Source organism: Lissotriton vulgaris, chromosome 3_2, assembly GCF_964263255.1.
Source record: "Lissotriton vulgaris chromosome 3_2, aLisVul1.2, whole genome shotgun sequence".
Taxonomy (NCBI): Eukaryota; Metazoa; Chordata; class Amphibia; order Caudata; family Salamandridae; genus Lissotriton; species Lissotriton vulgaris.
In genome coordinates, this window is record NC_141690.1 from 266,294,610 (window position 1) to 266,308,715 (window position 14,106).

Sequence of the window (14,106 nt, forward strand, 5' to 3'; positions counted from 1 at the left end):
CCCTACACTATCCAACACTTACCCTACTGTTGCACCTCCGGGAGTTAGAATAGTAATTTTTACCCCTACACTATCCAACACTTACCCTACTGTCACACCCCCTGGAGTTAGAATAGTAATTTTTACCCCTACACTAACCAACACTTACCCTACTGTTGCACCCCCTGGAGTTAGAATAGTAATTTTTACCCCTACACTATCCAACACTTACCCTACTGTTGCACCCCCTGGAGTTAGAATAGTAATTTTTACCCCTACACTATCCAACACTTACCCTACTGTGCACCCCCTGGAGTTAGAATAGTAATTTTTACCCCTACACTATCCAACACTTACCCTACTGTTGCACCCCCTGGAGTTAGAATAGTAATTTTTACCCCTACACTATCCAACACTTACCCTACTGTCGCACCCCCTGGAGTTAGAATAGTAATTTTTACCCCTACACTATCCAACACTTACCCTACTGTCGCACCCCCTGGAGTTAGAATAGTAATTTTTACCCCTACACTATCCAACTCTTACCCTACTGTGCACCCCCTGGAGTTAGAATAGTAATTTTTACCCCTACACTATCCAACACTTACCCTACAGTTGCACCCCCCTGGAGTTAGAATAATAATTTTTACCCCTCCACTATCCAATACTTACCTTACATGCAATGTAATGTTATGCGATGTAATGGAATGCGTTGTAAAGGTAGTTTTTAAAAATTTGTTGTAATGGCATGCGTTGTAATGGAATGCGTTGTAAGGGATGTTGCGTTGTAAAAAACGTGTTGTAAAGGTATGCGTTGTAAAAGTATGCGTTGTAACATCATACATCCAGTGGTATCAGCGCAATGCAGATCTCGAAGAGTTGGTCAGAATCTCCAGAGACACTGCAGCGGAGCTGGTATGCTGGAGTGTTCCAGGCAACCTGTCTCAAGAGAAGCTGTTTCAACCTTGTTCTCCGTTGGACACAGTGATAATGGATGCCTCCACTCTAGGGGGGGGAACCATCTGGGGGATCTGGAGGATAAAGGTCTTTGGTCTCCAGAGGAAAGATTGTTTCACATCAATCTTCGGAATAGCGGGTGTTTTGTTTGGTTCTCGAGGCCTTCCGCCCTTCCCTTCACGGTCAGTCAGTTCAACAGGGAGGAGTAGGGTCATATCTTCTCTGCAGAGAGCCTATGTGACTTTGGTCTTGGGCTCTGGGCCATCAGATTTGAATAAACACACATCATCTGGCTGGAAACTGAATGTGCATGCCACAGTCTCAGTCAGCATTATTCGGCCAATCACGAGTGACGTCTCCATCAGGAGGCAGTCCTTCCCATTTTCAGGATGTGGGGGTTTCCTCAGTTGGACCTGTTTGCCACTCACAAGAACGTGTACTGCCCGTCCTTCTGCAGTCTGCAGGATCCGACGTGGGAATGGGGGACACGTTTCAGTTAGATTGGGGCTCATGGCTTCTTTACGCGTTTGTCCCCATACCCTTGATTCCTCGAGTTCTGAGGAAGATTCACCAAGAACGGGCCCAAGTCATATTGATCACCCCAGATTGGCTGTGAAGGATGTGGTACGCAGACCTCCTTTACCTCTCATTGCACCCTCCACTCCATCTCCCTCTCAGGGCAGACTTCCTGTCACAATCACTGGGGCAGGTTTTACACCCCCACCTTCAGAGCCTGCACCTTCATGCCTGGAGATTGAACCGGGCAAACTGGGTTCTTTCGCTCTTCCACCAGATGTGTGGATGTTATGGTATCAGCCAGGAGACACTTCACCAAAACCTGTATGTTCTGTTAGGTGAGGCAAGTGTGTTACATCGTGTGGAGAGAGATCGATTGATCCTTTGCAGGCCCATTTATCTGATGTTCTGAGTTTCTCTCTCTCTCTGTAGTGCAACTGGGTTGTGAAGTAGCTACTGTTAACAGCTACAGTATCTTCTCGGATTTTCTCTATTTACCAGATCAACCCTTGTTGCTTAAATCTCCCATAGTTATGAGATTCATTAAGGTTCTCACTAATAGGTTTCCTCCGATTCCTTTTCGCATGCCTCAGTGGGATTTGAATTTGGTTCTCACATTCTTGACGGGTTCACCCTTTGAACCAATGCATAGTTGTTCTTCAGGACTCCATTGTCATCAAAATGAAGTCAAACAAAAAGTTTAGCATACTGATAGCGGGGTCTATTATGTTTATGAAATATATCCTGAATCAAAACAGCTTTCCAAATGAAACTATAATCCAACTCCTGCTAATAAACATCGTTGATTTAATGGTCTAACTAAGCTTAGGGCACTGACGGGCTGTCACGTTACCCGATGCAAGGCGAGGTCCAATGGGCTTCATGCTCGGCTGGATCACCCAAAGCACCTCCCGTCAATTCTCCACAGTCCGCTCTACATCCAGCGCTCCACATAGCATCTGCAGTAATCAACATGGGTCCCAAAGCAAGAATATATAAGGGCGTTATTCCAGTCGTTTATGTACAGTTTGGGATTAGGAAGCTTGCTATTTGTTACACTCGGAAGAGAGGGCTCCTCTAGGTGAACTATTCTTCCGGGGGATGATGGGGGCGTGCAGCATAGCAAGAGTGCCGTGGACCCTACTGCAAGCAAAGAAAATGCCCCCGAACCACGAACTATGTAGTAAAATCGCATTTTAATCAGGATTCAGTGAAACCCTCTTGGCCTCGGTGCAGCTGCACCTGATTCACCTTTGATAGCTCCGCCCCTGCGGTGGCTTGATACATTATAATGAATGTCTCTGTTGAGGCTTGTCTTGGTTTTGTTACAAGACTGCCAGCAAGTTCAGCTCTGCGCTCTGCGCCATGAATCACAAGTTAAAATGTTGTCCAGGGCTGGACACAGATTGTAAGAGGCACAATGTCCTTCTGAGTGTCTACTGTGCCCTTACTAAACAGTTGTCATGTTGTGTGTAATGTTAGAGTTCAGCAAAGATTGTGAGCTGGGTACCTGGGCAGGTCTATCGCAGACTCTAGGCAGGGGTGGAGCTATCAATAGTGCAGCACGAGCAGTGGCACCAGGGCCCATGAGTCTGATGGGTCCAACACACCCCATATCAGGAGCGGCCCGTGCAGGTAAGAGCGGTGAGGCGGGTGGGACTCAGAATATGGGGAAGAGGGAAATCATTAATTTCCTTTGTCATTGTTTGTCGAGTGCCCCCCACCGCCTCCCCCCACCCTGCCCCTCTTACCTGTGCAGGCCGCTCCTTCCCTCAATAGCTCATATTTAGAACCAAGACTCATCTGGGGATGTGGACCTGTTCTTCTTGCTAGCACTGTTGCAGGGATTCTGCTCAGGAACAGAAATATGCTCAGGAACACAGAACATTAAAGTTAAAGGGGTGACCCTGCGTCTCGCAGAACCTGGGTATTTACGCTGTAACACATAAGTGGTTCTGTTGGGTAACACAATAACTACATTAACATGTAATTAATAACAAAACAACCAGAGTAATCAAAATGCTGCCCAAGGTTCATAAAGACTTTTTGAGAATAAACAGCACGAACACTCACCAGATCAATAATTTATGCCAAAAAATGAAATATTTACTTATTTTTCTTTTTTATAAACGAGCACAAATATGACTGTCAAGACCTGCATAAACGCATTGCAAAGAGACAGAAGTGATCTTTGTGACATAAAGTGAGGAAAATGGGATAAGTGATGTCAATAGTGAAGCTATGTACAAGACCAACGTAAGTTTATGTTTATGTTTATGTTTACTGATTTGTAAAGCGCATGGCTGCCCGTAAGCGTCCCAGCACTAGTGAAAGAAGTACGTGGGGGGAAGTGAGTTAGGGAAACAGCCATGTCTTGAGAAGTTTACGAAAAGAAAGCAGGTTCGGTTGAGCCCGAATGTCCAGTGGGAGGGAGTTCCACAATTTGGAGGCATTATAGGAAAAAAGACGGCCACTGGAACGGGCTCTCTTGATCCTAGGTACTGAGGTGAGGTGAAGGTGAGATGATCGTAGGGCTCTGTTAGATGTGTGGGGCGTGATAAGATCCTGCAGGATAGGAGGGGCCAATTTGTGCAAAATTTTGTGTGTGGTACATAAGGCCTTAAAATGCACTCCTTGTTGAATGGGCAGCCAATGGAGAGCCTTAAGGGAGGGTTTGGCTGAACAATGGCTGTGCGCACCCGTAAGGAGGCGGGCCGCCGTGTTTTGCACGACCTGGAGTTGTGAGACCACCTTTATAGGGGCTCCGAGGTACAAGGCGTTACCATAATCCAAGCGAGACAATATTAATCCTTGGATCAGGAGTTTTTGGGATTGGGGAGGCAGCAGTGGTAAGATTTTTCTGATGATCCATAAGAGACCATAGCAAGTATCCGCTGTTTTCCGGGCTTGGGAGGAGAGGGTGAGACCCTCATTCAACCAGATCCCCAGGCTCTTGATTTCATTCTTAGGAGTTGGAGGAGGTCCCATACATTGGGGCCATAGGGACTCCGGGCGGAAGTAGGATTGATTGCCCAGGATCATGATCTCAGTCTTTCCGCTGTGTAACTTCAGATGGGATCTATCCATCCATTTGGTTATCTCTCCAAGGCAAGTGTAGAGGTCAGGGGAGGGATGGTTTTGCTGACTGAGAGATACTACCATCTGGGTGTCATCCGCGTAGGTGAGTAGCTTAATCCCCAACGCGGTGACGATCCTCTCCAGGGGGGACATGTATACATTAAAAAGGGTTGGACTCAATGAGGAGCCCTGGGGAACCCCACAATGTATAGGTATGCTTTTGGAAGTGAAGTTCCCTTCCGTCACCTGGAAGGACCGGTCGCTCAGAAAGGAGTTCAGCCAAGACAGGACAACCCCTGAGATTCCCATACCCTTGAGCCTGCGAACCAGTGTGGAATGGTTCATGGTGTCAAAGGCCGCGCTAAGGTCCAGGAGGATCACTGCCACTGACCCTCCTTCATCCATGATCTTTCTGGCTTCTTCGGCCATGGCAACCAATGCAGTCTCCGTGCTTTGGCCCGGTCTAAAACCCATCTGGGAAGATTTAAGTAGGCCATTAGAATCCAGGTAGTCGGAGATCTGATGATTTAAGTGCCATAGATTTAACAAAATAAGCATCCTGTCGCATTTGTACAATTATTTACATGAATCCTCATCAAATTAATACTCTAAAAGTAAAGGATAAGGAGACTGTTTGGACATGGTCAATTATTAAGGTTGACGTTTCGACCCTTTCACAAGAGCGCAGAGGGAAAATCGTCTATGTGGGTCTTCATCAGGACAAAAAGATGAAGTAGACAGCCTATGGAATTAAATTCAAACAATCAGGTGGGTTCTTATTGCTTGGACAATTGGGGCAGTAAAATGCGCCGCCGGTGCGTCACAAAAGGTAACGCACTGGTGGCGCAGGGGGGCTTGTAAATCTGCTCCCAAGTATGGTTGCTTCAGTTCCTTGCTGCTTGTGTTTCTCTGTCCCTCCCTGCTGGTTCCTTGACGCCTCACCTCAGACATCCAGTGCTTCACGGTGCAGCCCGTCCTGGAGGAGAAAGAGCGCTTTAAGGACAAGATCGTGCCGGAGCAGATCGCCAAGTAAGTCCTTCTGACCCTTTCCTGATCAATAGTGCCACCAGTGTCTCCTCTAAGTCAAAGAATGTGAAATGAGGCTGCTGGTGGAGGAAATGCCCGTTTCACATGTTGCCCAGTCTGTCCGCACTATTATTGGTTCATTCAGTTTACGCACCCTCTAATGAAGCCTTGCTCATACCTCACTGAGTTTGTCTTCACCATATACTTATAGAAGTTTGCTTTATTTTTTGGGGGGTTTACATACTTTGCAGACTTTGAGAAGTCCAGAGAGACCGCAAAGATTTAAAAAGCAAAGTTAAGGATTAAAAACATGTGTGACTTCCTGCACTGTCAGTGGTCTGGGCTCACTGCAGATGTTAACCTCTGGAGCGAGACATGAGCAAACTGGAGAGACTTCAAGTCAAGCAAAGGGACGGACAGGAAGACAAACTTTGATTCCTTTGGTGGGGGGAGGGGGGGCTTTTGATGTGCAGAATCCAAAGGGGACAGCAAGGTCAGTGAGCAGAGTAATCCTATAGCATGATTTCATGATTCGAGAGTGTTATGTATCCAGAATGACACATTTTTTAATAGGAGAGTAATTAATATTTTATTACATCTGGTCTCATATAAGGTTTTTAATATTTAATTTGTTTATTGAATTGGACATAATCTGAAAATAAAACACACCTTGCTCTACATTTTTCAAGTAAAAACTATGAACCTTTTCAACCCCAGTACAGCAGTTAAAGTGACTATTTATCAATAAGGAATATTTTAAGAAATAGTTAATCATTTAAGGTGCTACCCCTATAGGAGCGCTAATATAGCGCTGCCCATGTAAGAACAATAACATAGCGCTGCCCCTGTAAGAGCGATAATACTTAGGGTACGTGTGATCTTTCATGCTCAGGCAGAACTGGCACTTCCATAGCACGTGGCTAGCACTTGTGCCAATGGTGCCCACGATCATAGCCTTAGATTAGGGCCCCCGGCGGAGCCAGAAGGGCTGGGCCCTGGTCGTTGTTCGATAGAAGCTGTAATGGGGCTGGTGCCATTATTATTATAGAGGCTTTTGTAGCGCGCTCTGCTACTAAAAAGTATAGTATCCTGGCGCGAGAGAAAGGGGAGACAGATCACATTACATGCAGAATAGAGAGACATCCATTAGGCAGTGATGTTAAAGAGGTGGGTTTTTAGGCCTTTCCTGAACGCCATGATGGATGGGGATGTTCTCAAATGAAGAGGAAGGGTATTCCAAGCTCTCGCTGCTTATCTGGGCTGTATGGGGTTGAAGTACTTACCGCACCCAGGACATACTATTATCTTGAGGGATACTAGTCACCAGTGCAGGAAACCCTTCTGGTTAGAACTTTCCTTGTGAAAATGAGGATTTCTTGGTAAATGTGATGTCATCTGCACCACATGTTGCCTGAATCTGAATTATCTGAGGTTTTTTTCCTGATAAACGTGAATGAATGAATGAATGAAATTTAATTTGTAATGCGCGAACTTAGCCCAACTGGCATCAAGGCGCAGTGCGTGCATATACATTCATACAAAAACCAAGATACTTTAATGATAAGCCTGAGAAAAGAGGCAAGTCTTCAAAAGTTTCCGAAAGATGGCCAGAGAGGGTTGGTTAGAGAGTTCGGGAGGGAGACTATTCCACAGTTTGGGAGTTAGGGTGGAAAAGACTCGTCCACCCCATCTAGCCTTTTTGAATCTGGGAATGACGAGCAGATTTCGCGAGGATGACCGTAGGGATCTATTAGGGGAGTAAAGGCTGACAAGAGTCTTTATACCTTCAGGGGCAGATCCAAATACAGCCCTGTGAGTCAGCAGATAAGTTTGAAGGAAATCCTGGCATGCATGGGAAGCCAATGGAGGTTCTTTCTGGCTTGTGTTGCAGATGTCAGCCTGGGCAGCATTAGGGCCATCCTGGCAGCAGAGTTTTGGACCATCTGGAGACGATGTAGGGATTTCTTGTTTATGCCCCCATATAACGCATTACATTAGTCGAGCCTGGAAGATACCAGGGCGACTGTAGCCTGCTTACGAGCGTCAGGTGACAAAAAGGGGGCCATTTTTTTCAGCATGCGGATGGTATTGCAGCAGGTGGATACAGTTCTATTGACCTGTAGGTCAAAGGAGAGGGGCGAGTCTATGTGGACACCAAGGTTTCTGGCCGAGTTGGAAGGTTTAGGGCAGTCACCCAGAGAGGGGGCCACCAGTCTTCGGACCAGATGTTGTGGTTACCTCCAAAGACTAGGACCTCCGTTTTCTCTCCATTGAGCTTTAGGTAGTTATGCACCATCCATTGCGACACTGCCTCCATACAAGATCGAAATTTGGAGGCAGCCGCTGAGGCCTGTGAGGTGGTGGAAATTATAATCTGGGTATCATCTGCATAAGACAGAATTTGATACCCAAAATATCTTACTACCTCGGCAAGTGGAGTTACGTAGATGTTGAATAACAGGGGACTCAGGGAAGAGCCCTGAGGAACCCCACATTGCACGGCCTGGGGGGGGGGAGAGGAAGCTACCAAGCTGGACCCTCTGTTGTCTTTGAGATAAAAAAAGACGACAGGAGGCTCAGAGCAGTTCCCCCTACTCCTATCCCCTTCAAACGATCTACCAGGATGGAAGGGGATAGGGTATCAAATGCTGCTGTAAGGTTGAGTAGCACCAGTAATGCGGTCTGCCCTCTGTCCACTTCGGAGCGGATGTTGTTAGCTACGACAATGAGGGCAGACTCTGTGCTATGAGCAGCACGAAACTTGTGCTGGGACATATCAAGAAGTCCCATCGTCTCCAGGTAGGTAGTGAGATGGGAATTGAGGTGGGCCTCGAGAATCTTTGCTGGGGCGGGAAGCAGAGATATAGGGTGGAAATTTTTAAGGATTTCAGGGTTTAGGGAAGGTTTCTTTAAAAGGGGCTTGATAACCGCTGATTTCCAAGGGGTAGGAAAAGACCCCTCATCTAAAGCCATGTTCATAACTTGCAGAAGGGAAGGAAGAACTGTCTCTCTGCAGGACTTCATTATCTTCAAAGGACATGGATCAAGAGGTGAAGATGATTTGGTAGAATCAAGGAGGCGGTTTAGATCATCAAGTGTTAAACAAGGAAATTTAGAAAAATTGGACGGGGAGTCCAATTCAGGGATTTGATTGTGTAAAAGAGGAGAGGGAAGGGGCAGGAGTGCACTATTAGCATCTAGTTCAGAATTAAGAGAAGTTAAAGAGACATGAATATCAGAGATTTTGGTGAGAAAGAAGCTTGCGATGTTATTACAAAGCTCCTGGGACTCATTAACGGATTCAATGGCTTTAGGTACTGAAAGAGATTCAATAACTTTAAAAAGCTCTCTGGATGATTTAAGAGAGGTGGTGACCTGGCTGTAAAACGTCAGTGGGGTTGACCTGCCAGAACTCATCAGAAGGAAATGATGGAATGCAGACATCACATCTGGGAATCCCAATCCGTATCTAAACAGAGTTCACTTCCGGTCCGAGCTCCAGAATCCTGAAATGAAGCCTGGGCCAAGCTCTGAGCACCCCCGGGGGACACCTCTGTCCAGGATCACTCACTAGGCCCACCCTTTCACACATCTCACCTTTGCCCTAGTCTTTCGTGATCTTTTATTTGTCTTTGTGGTCACTTTCCACCTTGTTCTTCTGTGAGCTGCCTTCAGCCGCTGCCATTGGCTCACCCACTGCCCCTGGCGGAGCCTGCGTGTGTTGATTCGGTGCTGTAGGAACTGAAGAAAGCCTCAGAGAGAACCCTGCACACAAGGCCTCACTGAGTGCCCACACCCACTGTGCGAGGTTCAAGATAAGGCACTCCTTCCGCTTCTGCAGCATTATTAATGTGGGAAGTGCACGTCCTTTCTTTCACACAGCACTTTTCTGGTAAGAAAAGCTGTAATTGGAACCATTTTCAACAGCTATTGAAAAACATCTTTCAAACAGTTGATACTATGGGTCCTCTAACCCCCCCCCCTCTGGTTAATATTTTAAACACCGAACACCAACAAGGGTCCATGCATGATCCTCCCAAGACACGCCTTGTATGACCTCTGCTCAAGGAAGGTGCCACGTATGACCTCTGCTCATGGAAGGTACTATGTATGACCACTTCTCAAGGAAGGTGCCACGTATGACCTCTGCTCATGGAAGGTACTATGTATGACCACTTCTCAAGGAAGGTGCCACATATGACCTCTGCTCATGGAAGGTACTATGTATGACCACTTCTCAAGGAAGATGCCACGTATGACCTCTGCTCATGGAAGGTACTATGTATGACCACTTCTCAAGGAAGGTGCCACGTATGACCTCTGCTCATGGAAGGTACTATGTATGACCACTTCTCAAGGAAGGTGCCACGTATGACCTCTGCTCATGGAAGGTACTATGTATGACCACTATTGAAGGAAGGTGCCACGTATGACCTCTGCTCATGGAAGGTACTATGTATGACCACTTCTCAAGGAAGGTGACACGTATGACCTCTGCTCATGGAAGGTACTATGTATGACCACTTCTCAAGGAAGGTGCCACGTATGACCTCTGCTCATGGAAGGTACTATGTATGACCACTTCTCAAGGAAGGTGCCACGTATGACCTCTGCTCATGGAAGGTACTATGTATGACCACTTCTCCAGGAAGGTGCCACGTATGACCTCTGCTCGTGGAAGGTACTATGTATGACCACTACTGAAAGAAGGTGCCACGTATGACCTCTGCTCATGGAAGGTACTATGTATGACCACTTCTCAAGGAAGGTGCCACGTATGACCTCTGCTCATGGAAGGTACTATGTATGACCACTACTGAAGGAAGGTGCCACGTATGACCTCTGCTCATGGAAGGTACTATGTATGACCACTTCTCAAGGAAGGTGCCACGTATGACCTCTGCTCATGGAAGGTACTATGTATGACCACTTCTCAAGGAAGGTGCTACGTATGACCTCTGCTCATGGAAGGTACTATGTATGACCACTACTGAAGGAAGGTGCCACGTATGACCTCTGCTCATGGAAGGTACTATGTATGACCACTTCTCAAGGAAGGTGCCACGTATGACCTCTGCTCATGGAAGGTACTATGTATGACCACTTCTCAAGGAAGGTGCCACGTATGACCTCTGCTCATGGAAGGTACTATGTATGACCACTACTGAAGGAAGGTGCCACATATGACCTCTGCTCATGGAAGGTACTATGTATGACCACTTCTCAAAGAAGGTGCCACGTATGACCTCTGCTCATTGAAGGTACTATGTATGACCACTTCTCAAGGAAGGTGCCACGTATGACCTCTGCTCATGGAAGGTACTATGTATGACCACTTCTCAAGGAAGGTGCCACGTATGACCTCTGCTCATGGAAGGTACTATGTATGACCACTACTGAAGGAAGGTGCCACGTATGACCTCTGCTCATGGAAGGTACTATGTATGACCACTACTGATGGAAGGTGCCACGTATGACCTCTGCTCATAGAAGGTATTATGTATGAACACTACTGAAGGAAGGTGCCACATATGACCTCTGCTCATGGAAGCTACTATGTATGACCACTTCTCAAGGAAGGTGCCACGTATGACCTCTGCTCATGGAAGGTACTATGTATGACCACTTCTCAAGGATGGTGCCACGTATGACATCTGCTCATGGAAGGTACTATGTATGACCACTTCTCAAGGAAGGTGCCACGTATGACCAAACCTCATGGAAGGTACTATGTATGACCACTTCTCAAGGAAGGTGCCACGTATGACCTCTGCTCATGGAAGGTACTATGTATGACCACTGCTCAAGGATGGTGCCATGTATGACATCTGCTCATGGAAGGTACTATGTATGACCACTTCTCAAGGAAGGTGCCACGTATGACCAAACCTCATGGAAGGTACTATGTATGACCACTTCTCAAGGAAGGTGCCACGTATGACCTCTGCTCATGGAAGGTACTATGTATGACCACTTCTCAAGGAAGCTGCCACGTATGACCTCTGCTCATGGAAGGTACTATGTATGACCACTGCTCAAGGAAGGTGCTACGTATGACCTCTTCTCATGGAAGGTACTATGCATGACCACTTCTCAAGGAAGGTGCCACCTATGACCTAAGCTCATGGAAGGTACTATGTATGACCACTTCTCAAGGAAGGTGCCACGTATGACCTCTGCTCATGGAAGGAATTATGTATGACCACTTCTCAAGGAAGGTGCCACGTATGACCTCTGCTCATGGAAGGTACTATGTATGACCACTTCTCAAGGAAGGTGCCACGTATGACCGAAGCTCATGGAAGGTACTATGTATGTATATACAACAAGAGAGGAAGGGAATAACGGCTACTCTCCCACCCCTTATTTTAATACCTATTATCAACAAAAGAGTGCCAGTAGGACATGAGTGAAACCCTATATCAAATTAAACAAAAGGTGAAACCTACCTAGATGTGAGTGGTCATTAAGTGATGTGAGAGGGAATGAAAAATTATTTATTTTCTAAAAGAACCCTCACTCACCCTAGAGGTGACATGCTTCATCATGGGGTTCGGTCACAGGGGGGGCCGACTATCCCCACCTGTGTGCTACCACGCCTGCAAGTGCAGCGGAGCTGGTGTGTGTGAAGGAAGTGATCAGTGCAAAGGTGTATATATAAAAGATCACAACTGTGCCTCAACAAACTTTATTAGGGGCCAGTTGTTCACATTAAAAAGCTGTGAGGTCGCTGGACTTTATAATTTTTATCCAGGGACTTAAAAAGGTGAATGGTCAACATGTTTCTGCTGGTAGTGCTATAGTCAGCTCAGCTTTCTTCAGGACCAGATTATAAAAAGGAAACAAATCCTACGGGGGTCCAGGCACGCTAAGGCCTGCCCACACCGTTAGGAAATAGACAGAGAGAAGATCAAATATTATTACTCTCCTCAGAATAACTCACGGTTTTACCCGCCCTTTAGGACTCCTGCTAGTCGTCAGGTGGAGTTTATGTATGACCACTTCTCAAGGAAGGTGCCACGTATGACCTCAGCTCATGGAAAGTACTATGTATGACCACTTCTCAAGGAAGGTGCCGAGTATGACCTCTGCTCATGGAAGGTACCATGTATGAGCACTACTCAAGGAAGGTGCCACGTTTGACCTCTGCTCATAGAAGGTACTATGTATGGCCACTGCTCAAGGAAGGTGCCACATAAAACCATTGCTCGTGGAAAGCGCTGCATATCACCTCTACTCAAGGAAGGTGCTTTTTACAAACGCTACTCAAGGAAGATGCCATGTATTACCTCTGCTCTGGGATAGTGCCACGTACCACCTCTGCTCAGGGATGGTGCCACGTACCACCTCTGCTCAAGGAAGGTGCCACATATGACCTCTGCTCAGGGATGGTGCCATGTACGACCACTACTGAAGAAACGTGCCACGTACGACCACTACTGAAGAAAGGTGCCACGTATGACCACTACTGAAGGATTGTGCCACGTACGACCACTATTGAAGGAAGGTGCCACGTACGACCACTACTGAAGGAAGGTGCCACGTACGGCCACTACTGAAGGAAGGTTCCACGTATGACCTAAGCTCATGGAAGGTACTATGTATGACCACTGCTCAAGGAAGGTGCCACGTATGACCTAAGTTCATGGAAGGTACTATGTATGACCTCTACTCAAGGAAGGTGCTTTTTACAAACGCTACTCAAGGAAGATGCCACATACCACCTCTGCTCAAGGAAGGTGCCACGTAGGACCTCTGTTCAAGCAAGCTGGTGAAGGCCATGAACTAACTAAACATTTCAGTCTTGTTACATGCCTCCTGGGCCTGGAAGAACTACTTGTTGAAAATGCATGTTGGCAACACGATCATCACATCTCCAAACGTGATCTTCCCTGTCGAGTTGTCGATCCTATCAAAGAGCCACAACAGTCCTTCTCCTCGAAGAGGCTGTTGACAACTCTACGACAAAAGAGAACCTGGCCCACTTGTGTCATTCGATTTATCTTCAGCGCTTATTACGATTGAGCTACGAAGTCTCCTCACACTGCTATATGAGGGAAGAGTCATAGGTAACACACTCCTTAACTGGTTGGGATGTTGCCTCACAAATAAAGCTGTATGTGTTAGGATTGATAATTCAGTCTATAGGCTCAGAGCATCAGCTTTCAGTGTACCACATGGTTGATCATGACCCCTATTCTTCAATGACTTGCGTTGAATTTAAATTTTAAAATATTTATAAAGCGCACAACTACCAAGCGGTTTCTTGGCGCTAAGGATGCAAAACCGAAGGTCAGGGCTGGAAGTAGGTCGCTAGTGTGAAAAGGCTTGAGAGAACAGGAGATCAGACAATGGGTTGCCACACAATGACCTCATGCTTCTCTGAAGTACAGGCATGGATAAAGCATGAAATTGAAATGTACCCCACATGAACCAGAATTCCTTTCCCTCTTTCCCACACAGAACTGTCAATTTTCACCTGAGTGGAGTAAATACTTGAAGGGCATTGGTCTCTCCCTCAAAAATATCTCCTCGTCAAAATCCTGGTCC

At 46.6% G+C, this 14,106-nt stretch overlaps 1 protein-coding gene across 1 annotated transcript in view; it reads left to right on the plus strand.

The window, feature by feature from the left end:
• LOC147725648 (dedicator of cytokinesis protein 2-like) overlaps window positions 1-14,106 on the plus strand; it is a 1,712,066-nt gene that overhangs the window by 1,604,144 nt on the left and 93,816 nt on the right. Inside the window, exon 46 of the mRNA XM_086964476.1 lies at window positions 5,478-5,559. Within this exon, the coding sequence (XP_086820602.1) occupies window positions 5,478-5,559 (82 nt within the window). The remainder of the gene's footprint in view (window positions 1-5,477; window positions 5,560-14,106) is intronic.